This window comes from Leishmania major, chromosome 3, assembly GCF_000002725.2.
Source record: "Leishmania major strain Friedlin complete genome, chromosome 3".
Taxonomy (NCBI): Eukaryota; Euglenozoa; class Kinetoplastea; order Trypanosomatida; family Trypanosomatidae; genus Leishmania; species Leishmania major.
The window spans coordinates 276,773-293,033 of record NC_004916.2 but is presented as its reverse complement, the minus strand read 5'-3'; the positions used below and the strand labels follow the sequence as shown (position 1 = coordinate 293,033).

Below are 16,261 nucleotides of genomic sequence, written 5' to 3'. Positions count from 1 at the left end.
ATCCATCCATTCATCCATCCCACTCTCCCTCTCCGTGATGTGACCCCCTCACCGACCACCGCTGCGGCGGCTGCTTTACCTTTTCACCCATTCTTTCGTTACTCGTGTGCTTGCGTGTGTGTGTGTGTGTGGTCGGGGGGGGCGGAGGATGCTATCCAGTTATCTCCCGCATTCCAACACGACAGCGACTGCATCCATAGACGCACTCATCACACGACGCCGCCACCGCCGCCCCGCCCCGCCCTCCCTCCCTCCCTCCACTCTCCTACTTCCGCTCTCACGCACACATATAGAGACGGCATACGCCACCTCGCATCGCCGATGCCGTCCCCGTCGTCATCGACGCCACCGCCGACGGTCAGCTTCGTCGATGCGGTGAAGCAGCGCTACGGCTCTGCCGACGACAACACGGAGGAGCCGCTCGGTGCGGTCTTTTCGCAGGACAAGAAATGGCAGTTTGTGGGCGTGCAGCAGACGCGCGTGAAGCAGAGCCGCCACGATCGGCTCACCCTCGTCGTGCTGCGCAACTGCGGCATCAACGTGGCCATGCACGAGCCGAGCGCCACGACGGCCGCAGGCGGCGGCCCAAAAGAGCTGCAGGAAACGAGCATGATCCGGCTGGAAGAGCTGGACCTGTCAGAGAACACGGCGCTCTCGCTGGCTGAGGTTGGCAAGCTCATGCCCTACCTCCCACGCCTGGCAACACTGCAGCTGTGCAGCATACCGGACCTGCTGCCAATGGCGCCACCCGCGACGACGGCACTCTCGTCGTCGCACCTGTCCAAGCTAGTTTTGAACAACACCGGCTTCCGCTCGCTGGCACAGCTGAGCGCTCTCGTCGAGTTGCCACAACTGAAGGAGCTGCACTTGGACTCGAACAAGCTCACCTCGCTTGACGTGGTCGTCGCTCCACCGCCGGCGTCGGCAGGGACAGCGGAGGGGATGGCGGCAAGCGACTCTGGAGCTGGTGCCGCGGCGGGCGAGGTTGTCTTCCCTCATGTCACGACTCTGAGCCTGGCGCACAACGAGTTGTCAGACTGGCGAGCCATCGGTGTCGCCATCGTGCAGGCCTTCCCGGCACTCACGCAGCTGTACCTGACCGACAACAAGCTGGAAGACCTTGTACTGCCGGAGACCCTCGTCGCACGCGCGGCTGCCGACGAGGCCCTGACAGCAGAGCTGGAAGACGGTGGTGTTCTGCAGCCGTACCGCTATCTTCGCCCGCTAACGCTGCTGTGCCTGAAGGACAACGCTACGTTGTGCAACACCAGCACGTTAGACGCCGTGCGGATCTTCTGCCCGCAGCTCGCCACCTTCCGCATCACGTACAGCACGCTGCTTCCCACCTGGAACGAAACCAACGCCCGCATGTACGTCGTGGCCGCGCTGCCGACGATCACAACACTAAACCGCGGCACCGTGCGGCCGAAGGAGCGGCTGGACTCGGAGCTGCTGTACATCCAGCGTGGGCTGCTGCAGCGTCAGATGGATGAGGAGTCGCGTGACGGAGCCGACAACGTGAGCGGCTCGGCCACGGCCGCACCCCTTCCGTGCATCGCGTACCCGCTCCTCGATGTACTCAAGGAGAAGCACAAGGACGTCGTGCTCGCCCTCCAGCGCGACGGCGACACCGCGACGACGACGGGCGCCGGCTATGTCATGATCACCGTCACACTTTACTTTGTGAACGGCTACGCGGCCGCCGCCGCCACGTCGTCTTCGTCGAGCCCGATGACAACGCAGACGTCGAAGCTGCCGAGCACGTTGACCGTGGCGAAGCTGAAGGCGCTGGTTCAAAAGCTGTTTCAGGTAAAGCCGGTCAATCAGCGGCTCAGCTACCGCAGCGGCGACGACGGTGTGCTGGAGCTGCAGACGCCGCTCGACAACGAGCTAGAGACGCTCGGGTACTACGGAGTGTCCGATGGGTCCATCATCTACGTCGAGGACGCCTCGTTGCGGTAAGACGCCGCTGTGCCAGCCTCGCCTCTCCGCCAGCTCTGTCCCGCCTCCACCCGTCGTCGCCCGACTGCTGCACGGTGCAGCAGTCGGGGCCGCCGCAGCTCTCATGGGTGTGGGGGTCGGCGGCAGTGGACGACTGGCGCGTAAGGGCGATTCCCCTGATGCGGCGCGTATGAGGAAGCATTCAAGTCCGAACCAAACCCACTGAGAGCCAGCGAGACGCACTGCCACCCCCCCCCGCAACCCCTCCCCTCCTCCGGCCCCCGCTGCCTGCGTTCATCACCCCTCGGGCTTGGGGCGTGCCTGTTGGTGTGCCGGCGAGTGGGGTGGAAGACCGCGCGAAATAAACCGTGAAGGGAGAGAGCGCCATACACACACACACACACACACTCCTCCCATCACGGTGCGCATCCCCCACCCCACCGCACCCCACACAGAGAAAGAGAGAGAGAGAGAGAGAGATGCATTGCTGACACTGCTCCCTCGGCGCAAGCTGTGCCAGCGGACATCATCGCCGGCACTTCAGGGCCCAGAGAGGCGCACACACCGGAAGCGTGTCGTTGGCGGCTCTATTCCTCGTTTTTGCCGTTGCTGACTCTGTCCAATCCTTTGTCGACCCCTCTCCCCTTCCACGCCACCACTGTAACAGCAACAGCCTCGTCATCGACGGAAGCGGCTGTCCACAGAACGTTGCTGCGTGCCGTCTGCCCACCCACCCACTCACCCCTCCTCCTCCTCCACGCCGTTGTCGTCGCACGTACACACCTGAGCTGACCACACGATTACGACAGCCGGCAGCGGTAGCAGCAGCAGCATCAGCAACAAGCGAAGACCACGGCCCGAGGCGATGCGGCAGTTCGCTTATCGGACGATGCGGACAGCAACAGCCTCGCTGGCCGCCAACACGACGCTGACCCCGGTGCGAAACTGCTATGACAGCAGCCGTGTGGAGCGTGGCGACGCCGCTGCCGCCGCGGCCTCATCCTCCTCCCCCTCCGTGCCGTCCAGGCGTTCCTCAGCGCCGCCGCGCCACGCACGCCCCGTCGGCGGCCGCGGTCCCGTCAAGGACCGTTTTCCGCCCGTGCCCACCGACCTCGCCGACCCGCGACGCCGCCTCGCCGTTCTCGTGGACGGCTCGAACCCCAACCTCATCCCCGGCGGCTGCACCACAGTGGATCAGGTGTACCGCACGAGTGCCCTCTTCACCATGGTGCTGCCGGCTGTGCTGCAGGTCGGTGTTCCAGTGCTGCTCCGCGTCTTTGCGCACCAGCTGCCCGCTGTTTGGGAGCCGCTCCTGGCAGGCAGCAGCAGCGCCACGCAAGGCGGCAGCGCCTCTGCCAGCCATCACACACCGACCGACGGTGCCGGACAGTCGATCTCACTCGTCCCGCTCCCTCTCCAACCGTCGTCGTCAACATCGTCGTCCACCGCGGACGCCGTCATTGTGCCGCAGGTGCAGTTCGAGTACTTCCGGGTGGAGCGCTTCATCCCCGTAGCGATGCAGATGGAGGCGGACGCGCGCCACCTCTACGAGTTCCGCCACACAAACAAGGTGGAGGGGGTCTGCTACGTCTGCCACGAAGTCGACCGTGCCATGTTCATCTCACTCATGGAAGAGCAGCGGACGGGGTCGGTCGAGCTGGAGGAGCTGCTGCGCGAGATTCACGGCAAGGGCCGGAGGGCCGAAGCCAAAGAAGAAAAGGCGACTGCGGCGGCCTTCTTCAACCAGTACGTGCTGGATGAGCTGGGCATGGCTGGGGAGCTGCTGGCGGACTCGCGATCGAAGAGCGGCGCGTGATGACCTCTACAGCATGATGGAGTGCTCGAAAGCGGTCGTATAAGGTTACGCGTCTGTGTGTGTGTGTGTGTGTGTGTGTGTGTGGTGTGTTGCAGTGTGTCTGTCTCCCGAGGTGTGCGTGACGTGTACGGTGAGGCGTGCAAAATCATGCCTGTGGCCAGTGTGTGTGTGTGCTGGTCTGTCTCCACCCGACAAGCGAAAACTCAGTAGCATATCTCTCCCCCCCTCTTCTATACCGCACACAACGCCCATTCTGCGGGAGCGTCTAGTGGCTGCTGCAGTGGTCGTAGCGGTCTCACCTGACGTGCGTAGAGGACAGGCTGGAGATGGGCGATGCGGCGGTTCTCATCTGCCTCACCTCCTCCCCCCTTCCCCGACACACACACACACACACGCCGGCGTACCGCTGCCTCTCATGAGTGGGCGCAGGCGCAGAGGGGCGGCAACAACGGTGGGAGAGATGCGATGCTGCCCCGGCACCAACGGTGCATCGAAGTTGAGCTGCATATGGGTGGGTGGAGGGCTTGGGCTGCCACATCTCTTCACCAACATCACCAACCAGCACCGCCGTCACCATCATGTGTGTGTGTGTGCGTGTCGCCTCTTCATGCGCACCTTCGCCGGATGCGCCGCCTCCACCCCTCCCCTCCCCACCCTTCATGCCACGATTCGCGTGCATGCACGCATGTGCAGTCTTGGAAGAGCCGATGCGCATCCGTGTACACGACCAACATACGCTTGAACCCTTACGGCCATCACGAGCCCTGCTTGACTCGTGCCCTTGAGAGGACGGGCACGCCCACTCGCGCACGAGCACACGTACGCGCCCACTCGCTCGCGCCCACGCCGGGGACGCATCCATGGGCTTCGTCGATCGCGGAGGTGGCCGGGAGGCGAAGGGCGCGAGCCTGCGCCGATCCAAGAACAATCCGGGTGCCTCCATCGCGAAGAACAAGAGCGCCAAAAAAGACTACACGACCCCGGCCACACGTGCCACGCCAACGCCGCCACCCGCGTGCCTCCCGGTGCTGAAGGCCTTGATGGCGGCCGCCTCGGCAGGGGCGACCGCGATGGAGGCTACGGCTGCATCGACCGTGACCGACTTCGAGAAGGCGCTTGCAGCCGTCCGCGATGCTGCGCAGACCGGTGGATCGCCCTACATCGACGCCGCCGTGGCGCTGCTGTCACGCAAGCTGGAGGAGGATCGGGAGGGCATCTTTCGCCGCGCCGCCGAGGAAGGCAAGCTAGCTGCCGTGGTCTGCTGGTGTGGCGAGGCGGAGCGGCAGTCGTTGCTGTTGAACACGTGTGTGCAGCACAACAAGCTTTACCGGGGAACTTTGGAGCAGCAGCAGCGCAGCAGCGCCACTGGTGGTGGTGCCCGGCATGTGCACTTCAACGTCGACGGCGCCGTGGTCGCCTCTGTCGCCGCAGCGGTGACGACATCGTCGTCGTCGACAAAGGCCAGCATTCTTCTGTACGCGGTGCTCGGCATCCACGTCAACAGTATCGACCGCGTGAACATGCGATTGCATGATCAGTGGGTCAAGGAGCTCGAGGCTAACGTGAAGCACAGCGACGTTGTCGGTGTCCTCACGGGGCTGAACCTCAGCCGTGAGCACGGAACGCACTACGCGCAGGAGCGCCTGTTCAAGGAGTGCTGGCGTGTCGCGGCTGAGGTGCGTCTGCCGCTGGTGCTGCACCTCGGCGCAGCAGATGCGGCATCTCTCACGGAAACGGTGAACCGTGCCGCCAAGCTGCTCGACGAACTCCTCGCCGCTACATCAGCGACGGCAGACGGCGCCGGCGCCGCTCCGTCTGCGGTGGTGTTGCACAATGGCTTGCGTGCCCTCCACGCCTCCACAGCGATGCAGCAGCTTGTCCGTGCGCACCGCCCAGCAGCGGGGCGAACGGCGGCGGCTGTTCCGTTTTACGTACTAGCCACGGCGGACGGTCTGGCGGTGGCGAAGACGGAGGGCAGTGAAACTGAGGTGACAGCGACGACCGACAGTGGTCCGTCTGTGGAAGCGCTCGCAGCCTTGCTGCCTCCGCGTGCCGGGCTGGGCTCTAACTCTGACAGCGCTACCACCACCAGCAGCGGAGGAGACGCTGCCGTGCACCTCTCACAGCTTCTTATCGGCACGGGTGCGCCCTGGGGAACGCCACAAAATCTGCCAGACCCCTACCTCTGCACCCTGCCCAACGAGCCGGGAAACTACGCGTACGTTGTGCAGACGCTCTACGACGCGATGCGGGCACCACCACCCCCACCGACGGCGGCGGCGGCGGCGGCTGAGCTGACGCTCGCCGATCTGTCGGCCATCGCTGCCGTGAATTATCTGCTCGCCTTCTTCCACGAGTGCGTCTGGGAGCAGGAGCAGCAGCAGCAGCAGCAGCGGAGCGGCAGCGACGATGAGACGACCGCAGACGCGTTGCAGCAGCAACAACGGCGGTGGGTCGAGTCGCAGCAGCCGGTGGTCGTGGCTGGACTGGCCGACAGCGACGTCAAGCGCGATCTGGAGGCGCTACTAGCTGAGGCGGCGAAGGAACGGGAGCGGATGGAGCAGGAGCGGCTGCGCGAGGAGGCGGGGCTGGCGCAGGCCCGCAGCGAGGAGCTGCAGCAGAAGCGCAGCAGGAGAGAGAGAAAGAAGAACGTGAAGGCGAATAACCGGTCGAACTTCACGCACTTCCGCAACAAGGACTTTGCACCTCGGCAGAGCAAGCAGGAGAAGCCGGCGCATCTGCGAGAGGTGGTCGGCATCCGCGAGGGAGGCAGCACGGATGTCGACGGCCGCGAGAGGACGCCTTCGTCGTCATCGGCGGCCTCCGACAGCGGCAGCGCCGGGGGGCCGAACAGCTTGGCGGCCCAGGTGGAGCGGCTGCTGAAGGCGAACGCTGCCCACCGCGATCCGGAGTGCAGGGCGCAGCGGCAGCCAGCAGGCCGGGGCAAGGGGAGGGGTCAAAATGCGTTGGCAGGGTCGAGGAAGGTGGGCCGCAGCGCAGACATGAAGAGCAGTGAGCAGCCACAGCAGCAGTACGGCGCCGGTGCCGGCGGCAAGGCCGAGAACGGAAGCCCCAGCGATGGCAGCGATGATGACGACGAGCGATACACGCGCACACGTGCGTTGTAGGCGAACGCGTGCGCGTGTATGGCTTCCGACACGGAAGCAACGGAAGACGTGTAATGTTTGGTGTATGTGCCCACCGTAGCCGCAGCAGGGCGGGCAGGCAGGAGAGGTGCAAGAGACCCGATCGGGCGAACTGCTGCCTGCCCGCACAGCAGATTTGTTGCCGATGAGCAGCGTGGCGTCACATCAGTGATGAGTGCACGTACATGTATGTAAGCGTAACCGCCCCTCCCTCCGCAGCACGTGAGTTGACTGCCCTGATAGGGCGGCGTCAAGCTGCTTGGCGCGCTCGAGTGTGCGCCTGGATGATCGGGGAGAGAGAGAAGGGGGGCGGTGGTGGGCTCCTCGCCGCGCGGAGAGGGGGCAGTGGAAAGATGTCTCCGTCTCCCGGGCATACCCCTCCTCTGCCGCGCATCCGCATCCAGCATCTGCGTGCCTTCTCTCGCACCACTGCAGTGTCACCATCGCTACCTCCTCAGCCCACCTCTCCATCTGCCTCTGTGTGTGTGTGTGTGTGTGTCTGTGTTTACGGCGGTGCACAAGCTTATAGTGCCTCTGCCAGCCTCCACCAACCCTTCACTCCACCACCACACGCGCATACTTCGATTTACCATCGCCACAGTCTTTGCGGAGCTCGTGTGAGGGTCTTCCTCTTGCTTGCTACACACATCCGACGTCATACGGCAGGCACCATCATGGGGAACAGCGCATCATCTGTGGGTGGTGCGGTGCCGCCTCAGCAGCAGGACCAGCGGCAGTCGTCCAAGACACCCAGCTGTAAAATCTGCTGCGCCTGCCCGCAGGAGCGCCGCACCCGTGATGAGTGCACGCTCCTCAGGAACGTGGACGAGTGCGAGACCGAAATAGAAGCCTTCTACGCGTGTCTGCGGAGGGAAGGCTTCAGCGCTGAGGAGGTGAACGCACTCAAGAGGAACACCAAGACGATGTGAGGAAGATGGCATCAACAGTCCGGCGCGCTCTTCATCGCCGTCATTGCGCTGCCCCTCCCCCCTCCCATGCACACACCGAGCGCGCAGCAACGCAAGCGTCATGATGCGTGCGCCTGTGACGAAGTCCGTGTGCCTGACACTTTTTCACGCTCTCTATCCCTTCCCGCACGGCCCACCCATCCTCGCCACATCCATCGCTGCCCCCCCCCTTCCTCGTGTGGGAAGGAAGGGGAAGGGAGGGGGCAGCGATGCGCGCCCGCTCTGCTGGCGCAGGCACGGCGTGGATGAGGAGGAGGAGCCAAACAGCAGGAGCGAAGCCGGTGTGCACAGAGGGCGCCAGATGCAAGCATCAGGATGAAAGGCCCCCTCGCGCGCTCGCCGACTGGCGGGCATGGGCAGATACGCGTGTATATATATATATATATATATGTATGTATGTTCGTGGTTCTCGACTGCGTGCCCAGCCCACGTTCGAGCACGCGCCGGAGCAGACACGCTCCCCCCCCCCCACACACACACACTCCACCACCACCACGACCCCCCATCCCTAACCTGTGCGTCAAGCATTAAGAGTCTCGTACATCACAGAAAACCGAACAGCACGCGTATGGGCAAGCCCAAGAGGAGAAGTACGTGATATGGTTTGGTAGCACACGCACACGATGCGATGCGATGCAGCCGCTGCTCTTCCCTTCTCTTCTTGCCTCGCCCTCCCTCCATCGACATGACGCACGAAGACGCCGCCGCCGGCGGCACCATCACGAGTGTGATGGGGGCTTGGATACGGTTATGTGCACACCCACCACCTCGCCCGTTGCGCCCTCCTCAACCACCCACCCCTCTCTCTCTATCTCTCTCTCTGAGCAAAGCACACAGTGGGAAACATGGCCGCTCCGGCGTCCTCTGCGACGCTGCCTTCGGTGCTGCAGCTGACGGCGAACACCAGTGCGGGTGGCAAGCGTCCATCGCGTGCCGTCACGATGCCGGCGCTCAAGCAGGCCGCCAAGGCGGCCGCAGCGGCCCCGTCACCTTCTCCGTCCTTTCATGTCTTCGCCGACCTCCCCGACCACCTCCTCTGCTCCCCAGACAACTCGGTGTGGGTGTACGCGCAGCACACGTTGTCTTTCCTCACCTCCGAGGCAGCCGCGCAGGCAAAGCTGGGTCGGAAAGTGCAGCGCATGATGCGGGAGGCGCAGCGGCAGTACGACATCAGCTGCGCCTTCTTTCACTCGATGTCGAGCGACGAACAGATGGCAGAGGTCCTGCGCGTAGGCAGCGGTGGCGGGGCGCTGTCGCTACCTCCGGCCATGACGGCGGCGACGGGGACACCCGCCAAGAGCGACCGGAAACGGCTGACAGGTGTGCACCGCGCGTTGCGAGACGCGTGGCCGACGTGGCGCGGACCCAACATGAGCGACGCCGCCAACAGTCTCACCGCGCGTGAGGTGGGGGGCGCCGGTGAGAGCGAATCGTCAGAGAACCGTTACTCGGCCGGACTCCGCGTGAACATCGTCCTTGACATTGTTGCATCTCGCAAGACCCTCCGCACCGTGCCGCTGCGCAGCCGGCCGTACCGCCTCGCCGAGTACCTGTACCAGCTCGTCATGCAGCCTTCGGCCACGCAGCGGGCAACAGCAGCACCAGCGCTGGGAGACATGGCGTCGCATGTGCGCTCGCTCATTATCGGCATCAGTGACGCGGACACAACTCTTGTCGGCTGCCACATTGTGTGTCCGTATCGCCACCTGACGTCCCCTACGCCAATGATGATGCGATTGCGTCGCGCGATCGAGGGGGCAGCGGATCAGGAACGAGCCCGCGCTCTCGCCGCTGCCGAAGCTGCCAACACCACCGTGAGTGGTCTCGATACACAATGGCAGGCGTCATCAGCAGCAGCGGCAGCGGAGGCTGCTGCCAGCGACGCCGCCCCCTCCCCGCTACGCAGCTTGGTAGCCAGTCATCTGGCACACTACCGCCGCGTCGATGCGTTGTTTCCCGCACCATACGTCCGAGTGCCGCCGCAGTCGCTGGAGCAGATCGATCAGAATCGGCTCATTCTCTGCACACCCGGCAAGTTGCTGGACGGCTGATGGCAGACGGGCCGGAAGAGAAGCCCCCGGTAGCACCGCTTCACTATTCTTTATCGCAGGGGCGGTGACAAGGACACAAGAGGGAAAGAGGAGAGAGAGAGAGAGGAGGGATGACGAGGCGCGAGTCAACGTGTACCCTCCCTGCATCCGTCCAGTGACGTGCTTCACCCAGCGCCGATCTTTCCTCTGTTCGCCTCCTGTAGTTTCTTCTCGCCACCGCAGACCTCGAGGAGCCTCGTCCTTTATACGCGGCCGCGTGCCCCTCACGCTCTTGATTCGACACCACGACAGGAGGCGGAGGGGACGGGATGGGATGGGGGAGACACCGTAACCGGTGTCAATTCCGCGAGTCGCGTTCTCGCGCGCGGGGCGTGCTGAGAGAGCCAGTGTGGTGTGCTCCTCCACAGTAAATCTGGAAGCCCCCACCCCCGTGAGGCGGAGGCCGGCTCGTGTATGTTGGGGAGTGCACCCTGCCGACCCCACTCCCCTTCGGCATCTCCCTTACAGACCCTCAGCCCATCGTGCACTCACGGCTGTACGTGTGGCGGATCTGTGTCGGTGTGTCTGCGTAGCTGAGCTGCCCACGTCCGCGTCTTCGGGACACTCCCTGCGAGGCCCACGCCCCTTCCTGCGCGTACGGGCGCACATACGCGTCTCACCGCCCCGCCCGGTATCGCTGTCGCGCGTGATGTGCGCGTGTGTGGGTGGGCAGCGGCGGCTCTGCATCCGCTGTCGTCCGCGCGCTCCCTCCAACACGGCCCAAAACGCCAGTCATCATGACTGGCAACGCTGCTCGATGTACACGAACGTGTCGCTTCCCGTGTCGTCCCACATTATGTATGTATGTCTGTTGCCCAACTCTCCCCTCCACACTCTGCCCATCTGCGTGCGTGCGTGTGCGTGTGTGCGTCCACGCGCACGAGGAGCGAGACGGGGCAGAGACACAGACTGTACCCGCCTGCCTCCCTGCGCATGCGTATCGCCGTGTGGGTACCCTCGGTGCATATATGGTGTGCCACCCTTGCCCATGGAGCCAAAGCCTATCTCTTGATGCCTCTTTACCTCACCTCGCGTACGCGCGTGAGGCGTGCGCGCGCCTGTCGAAGGGCCGCAGCCGGCATTGTATTACTTCCGCTTGCGCTGTCCGTGATGGTCTGCACGTGGTCAGCGATGCCGCCGCCGCCGCCCCCCCCGCCTACTCACCGCGCCCGTTGGTGCAGCGCGGCCATCACCGTGCGCACGCAACGGAGGAGGAGGAAAGGAAAATGGGCAGAAAGTGCCGGCTCTGCGTGCTCGCCCACTCGCCCTCCTCCCTCCCCCGCCCCCTCTCTCCCACTCCCGCACCGCCTGGCATGATCCCCACGGCTGCGCCTCCACACATCCCATCCTCTCCGTCGCGGCTCCGCATCTCCGCGCACCCAAACGCCCTTCCCCATGACCACCATCCTCCCAACGCAGCAGGAGCACCGCGAAGGCACATCCGCGGCCCACGAAGGAGGTGGAGCTCAGACACTAAGAAGCGCGCGAGCCCCGCTCGCTGCGGCACCCTCAGTAGAGGTATATGCATATACATAGTTGTATGACGTCGCGCATGGGTGTTTCGACGCGCTGCAGCACTGCGCTGTGGCGACGAAGCCTCTGCGACGGCTGTCGCGAGAGCGTCGGCGTGCCATCCGGGTCACTGTCCGTGTCAACATCACAGACGCCGCTCACCCCCATCCCCGCATCGCCTAACACGCCGCACCGCCACCGCAACACGGGTGGTGGTGGAACCGCCAGCAGCAGCGGCGGTGGTGTGTCCTTGGGCGATCTCGCCAAGGTGTTCCAGCAGCTGAGCTCGAACAACGTAGGGGGCGCTCAACAGGATGAAGGCAGTCACAGTGGCCGCCGTGACACAGCTGCACCGATGACAGCGACAACGATAGCGGCAGCCGCCGCCGCGGCGTCGCCTTTGGGCACACCACAGGAGGTTAATCGTGGCGGTAGCGCCGACGCGCCGCAAGGCAGGTCTGAACCAGCATCGCAGCGGCGCTTGATCAGCAGCGCAGGCGCCACCAGTGGAAGCAGACCCGCGAACCGTAACACGCCTCCTCAGCCGGGGAAGCAGCAGTGCGGGGAGGCGGCAGCGCATCGGTCGCTGATCAGCCTCTCTCCTCTCTACGCGGCCCAACTGACCACCCTTACGGAGGCGCAGTTCTGCACCGAACTTGAGAATCGTCTGGGCAAGCTCGACTACAGCAGCATGATGCAGTGCCTGCATGAAGTGGTCCGTCGATGGTCTCCTACGCCCACCACCTCCGCGGTGGCTGATGGTGCTGTCGATGGCGACGACAGCGACGCATGCCGTGTGAAGAGGCGCAGGCGCGCGGCATGTAAACGGGCAGCGGAGTCCGAGGGCGTGATGCCGTCAGCGGCATGCACATTCATGGCGAATCATCGACTTCTCACCGCGGTGCTGAGCGTGCTCAAGCGGATGGACCTGTGCGTCATGGAAGCAGAGATTAAAAGTTCACCGCAGAACACATCTGCTGCAGCGGCATCAGTTGGTGCGGCAGCAACGGCGACGCGCTGCACTGATGGCAAGCCGCCTCAGCAGCAGCCGCAGCAGCACCCTTGTGACCGTCTTTTGTTACACAAAACGCCGTTCCCCGCGCGTCTCTCTCGGCTGCTGCTGCAGTGGCTCTCGCGCGAGGTGTCGCGCATGGACGCTACGGCGTCGCTGCAGATTCTCCACCTCCTCGCGCAGCAGCGGCTGTTGCACATGGAAGCGGTGCTGAAGACGCTCGTGGACTCCATCGTCGTCCACTTGGAACGGTGCGGCTCGGCGGGAGCCGCGACGCCGGGGTCAGAGTCCACCGCCCAGGCGTTCACGCTGGAGGAGTACAGTCTTCTCTTCGATACGCTGGCGCGCTTCCAGGCACAACTCCTACGTCTTTCGTATCTGCGGCAGTTCGCCGCACAAGAGCCCCACGGCGTCCACCCCTCCGCTGCCGAACCGCGCGATGGCACGAGTGTGGTCGACGCTGAAGGTACAGAGGCCACCGATCCGTGTTTGGTGTCCGCCACGGCAGCGGTGCGGCGCCGCGCGCTCGAGCAGGGCAACCATCCCGTGGCGAACGGCCGTCTGTTCCACCACCTGGCGGAGGCTCTGTCGCTGACACTGATGAACGGCCAGCAGGGGCATCTCCCTGCATCAATGGCAGGCGCGGCAACGAACTCCATCGACGCGGCAGACACGTCGGCCCGCCTGCTGAGAATGAACGCCACCAGCTTCCTCTTCCTGACTCGGGCGCTGAGCAAGCTGCAGTGGTGGCACGACGGCCTCGCCGCCGCGCTCGCGGCGCCGCTGACGGGGTACGTCCGCGCCCACCCCGAGTCTGCCCTTGTTGTGGTGGGGCTTGTTGGCCGGCGCGAGAACCGCAGCGGCGATGTTGCCTTGCTGGAGGTGCTGCAAGACAGCCTCATCACGCTGCTGCTGCGTCGTCGCGCCGCGTTGAAGGCGCGTACGGAAATGGGGCGGGCACCGCGGCAGGGCCGAGCGGCAGGGATGGACAGCGACGCCGGCGTGGAAGTCGGCACCAGCGGCCTTGTTTCGCAGTGGGCCCAGCACCGCGGAGACGGCGCCACGGGCGAATCGACGCATCACACCACGAGGGCGGGCACCAACGACGGCGACGATCACGAGGCGGTGTTGGCGGAGTGGGAAGAAGGCGGGGAAGCGGACCTCCGCCTGTTCTCCTCCGCTGCGTCCGACGCCGCGCCTACGACTCACCGCAGATCGCACGGGCTTTTCGCCGCCGCTGTCCCCACGGCGTCGAGTACGCCTGCGGTGGCGGCCTCGACGCCGTGCGGTGTCACCCCAGCGCCGCCACCGGAGCCGCCCGCCGCCAACTCGGCGGCGTCGCTCACGTTCATTGACCTGCACGCCCTCCCCGGCACCGTAGAGGCGCTCTGCCGCTTTCACATGCGCACAGTTGCGGTGGCTCCGCCCCCACGCGAGGCGGGAGCAGGGGCGGCGGGGACGTCAGGAGAGGACGTGCGTGTGCGGCTGGTGCGCACGATGCGGGAGCTGCTCGGCTTGATGCTTGATGACACCTCGCGCGGCATCACGTCCCTCGACGCCGTCGCGCGCACCCTTGCGCCGGCGTTTCTGTCGCGGGTTCTGCTGACGCTGCTGGAGGCGACAGCGCAGCTGCCGCAGGCATGGGGCACCATCGGTCTGCCCGACGCGTTGTTGCTGCGCCGCGGCGAATACACAAACACTGCCACGGTCGATAACCCGCATCACCCACTCGTGATCGAGCTGGCGTATGCCTGGATTCTGCAGGTGATGCGGCATCGCCGCCCGCCACGGCCGCCGTCCACCTCCCAGACGGACGAGCGCACGGCAGCGGCGGCGGTGGCATACCACCGAATAGCAGCCTCGGCCTACTGGCGACGCGCCGTCGTCGTGCATGAGGCGTTGGTGAAGGGTGGTCTTCTGTGCTGCACTCGCCCGCACGCGGCGTACGCAAGCGACCCCGCCGCCGCTCTGAGAGGCAGGTACTACATGCCAGACGACATTCTGCGTGCCGCGCCGCGGGTCAACGCGGCCGTACAGCTCGCCAAGACGCGGATCGAGGCGAAGCGTGAGTGGGAGGCGGCTGAGAGGCCGGAAGTGGAGGAGCAAGAGCAACACAAAGCCGCAGCATCGCGATACGCATCTGCAGCGATTCGGGTCTCTGCGCAGCGGCGGCGCGCCTCCGCAGCTTCGTCCTCCTCGCGTTCCCCCCAGCATCAGGGTCGCCGTGCAACGGCTGAGCAGCCAGCGCGGACGACTGATGTCTTTGCCGGCTACACCAAAGCCATCTCTCGCTTGCTGTAACCGGTGCACATGCGCCGTTGTTCTCGGGTGCACCTCCTCTGCCTAAAACGCACGTACGCGTCCACCGCACGCGCAATCACGTCGGAGACATCGATATCGTTGAGCGCGTGTGCGGCTCTCTGCGCACCAGTGCCCGTCCCTCACCCCACTGTCCCCTCCTCCCACACCCCACCCCACACACGCCGCCTCTCTATGGCAACAGCGACGAGAGGAAGCGAAACAGAGGAACCCCCGCCAAGCGCGCACGCACAGGCATGCCCTCCTCTGTGTTTGGGTGCGCACGAGTAACCCTTTGGGAGGCAGGGGGAAGAGGGAGGGAAGGGCGGCGGCTCCCCCACCCTCCCTCGCCCCGCTGTGCTCTGCATGCTCACTAGCGGGTCGCGTTGCATCACCGCCACAGCCTCCAGCGTCGCTCCGCAGCACCCCATGTTCTCTTCAGCCCTCTCGCCCATCCCTCTCCACTCCTTTCACGCACGCCGGCGCGAAGATTACCACCCACCCACTCACCCCCTCCCTCTCACTTCTCCGCATCGTCGACCGCCACCGAGCATCCCAGGCGCCCCGCCCCACGGCAACAGCAGGCGTGGCAATGGAGCGCTGCAGGCAGCACTTCATCTCCAAGCAGGCGCCGCACCTGACTGAGCGCATCCAGACGTTCGCCGAAAGCAGCGCCACCGTCGAGCTCGCGGCGATCCGACTGGGGTGCGATCCGGCGCACATCGCCAAGTCGCTGTCGTTTCTTCTGAAGAAACCGAAGAGCAAGGCGGAGGCGAAGGCGCACCAGAAGATGGTGAGGGAAGTGCGCACGCAGCAGCAGGACGGCAGCGGGGCGGCGGGGGGCGACCGCGCGAGCGCCTCGCCCGCCAGCCAGCCCACCGCCACCGCCCCTGACGACACCAACATCGTTGTGATTGTGGCGGCAGGCGACGCGAAGGTGAGCACGAAGAAGTACAAGGAAAAGTTCGCGTGTCAGCCCAAGATGCTGAAGCACGAGGAGGTGGAGCCGTACACAGGCTTCCCGCCCGGGGGCGTGTGCCCCTTCGGCCTCCACGATGACGTCAGGGTGTACCTGGACGTCTCACTGAAGCGCTTCCCATATGTGTACCCGGCGGCGGGGACGACGAACACCGGCATCAAGGTCACGGTCGATGAACTCGAGCAGTACGCGTCGAACGCCGTTGAGTGGGTGGACCTCTGCGAAGGATGGCAGCCGGAGGAAGCCGTCGCCGCAGCGACGGCTGAGAAGGCCACCGCCGACGGCAGCAGCACCATCGGCGTGGTCCAGGACGCCGGCGTCGCCGCCAAGAAGGTGGAGAACGAGGCGTCCAAGTCGGCGGAGGCGACGGCGTAAATGCATACGTGTGCGCATCTCTATCCCAGTGAGCTCACGAGGAAAGGGACGCCTGTCGAGGGCGCATGGGCAGAAAAGGGAAGGACACGGACAGACGGCGCATCGTGTCTTGCCTGTGGTATGC

At 65.0% G+C, this 16,261-nt stretch overlaps 7 protein-coding genes across 7 annotated transcripts; all 7 read left to right on the top strand.

Annotated features, from left to right (window-relative positions):
* Nucleotides 1-321: 321 nt before the first annotated feature.
* Nucleotides 322-1,962, top strand: LMJF_03_0770 (conserved hypothetical protein; the record flags this gene model as incomplete). Its single annotated transcript, XM_003721705.1, has 1 exon — nt 322-1,962. The coding sequence occupies one exon, from the start codon at nt 322-324 to the stop codon at nt 1,960-1,962; it is 1,641 nt and encodes a 546-aa protein (XP_003721753.1).
* An 844-nt stretch (nt 1,963-2,806) lies between these two features.
* LMJF_03_0760 (conserved hypothetical protein) lies at nt 2,807-3,757 on the top strand (the record flags this gene model as incomplete). The annotated part of the gene is made up of 1 exon (XM_003721704.1): nt 2,807-3,757. The coding sequence occupies one exon, from the start codon at nt 2,807-2,809 to the stop codon at nt 3,755-3,757; it is 951 nt and encodes a 316-aa protein (XP_003721752.1).
* An 860-nt stretch (nt 3,758-4,617) lies between these two features.
* Nucleotides 4,618-6,885, top strand: LMJF_03_0750 (conserved hypothetical protein; the record flags this gene model as incomplete). Its single annotated transcript, XM_003721703.1, has 1 exon — nt 4,618-6,885. One exon carries the CDS (start codon nt 4,618-4,620, stop codon nt 6,883-6,885), a length of 2,268 nt encoding a protein of 755 aa, XP_003721751.1.
* A 692-nt stretch (nt 6,886-7,577) lies between these two features.
* Nucleotides 7,578-7,832, top strand: LMJF_03_0740 (putative cytochrome c oxidase copper chaperone; the record flags this gene model as incomplete). The annotated part of the gene is made up of 1 exon (XM_003721702.1): nt 7,578-7,832. One exon carries the CDS (start codon nt 7,578-7,580, stop codon nt 7,830-7,832), a length of 255 nt encoding a protein of 84 aa, XP_003721750.1.
* An 884-nt stretch (nt 7,833-8,716) lies between these two features.
* On the top strand, nt 8,717-9,922 carry LMJF_03_0730 (conserved hypothetical protein; the record flags this gene model as incomplete). Its single annotated transcript, XM_003721701.1, has 1 exon — nt 8,717-9,922. One exon carries the CDS (start codon nt 8,717-8,719, stop codon nt 9,920-9,922), a length of 1,206 nt encoding a protein of 401 aa, XP_003721749.1.
* A 2,242-nt stretch (nt 9,923-12,164) lies between these two features.
* Nucleotides 12,165-14,786, top strand: LMJF_03_0720 (conserved hypothetical protein; the record flags this gene model as incomplete). Its single annotated transcript, XM_003721700.1, has 1 exon — nt 12,165-14,786. The coding sequence occupies one exon, from the start codon at nt 12,165-12,167 to the stop codon at nt 14,784-14,786; it is 2,622 nt and encodes an 873-aa protein (XP_003721748.1).
* Nucleotides 14,787-15,375: 589 nt separating this feature from the next.
* LMJF_03_0710 (conserved hypothetical protein) lies at nt 15,376-16,137 on the top strand (the record flags this gene model as incomplete). The annotated part of the gene is made up of 1 exon (XM_003721699.1): nt 15,376-16,137. The coding sequence occupies one exon, from the start codon at nt 15,376-15,378 to the stop codon at nt 16,135-16,137; it is 762 nt and encodes a 253-aa protein (XP_003721747.1).
* Nucleotides 16,138-16,261: the final 124 nt, after the last annotated feature.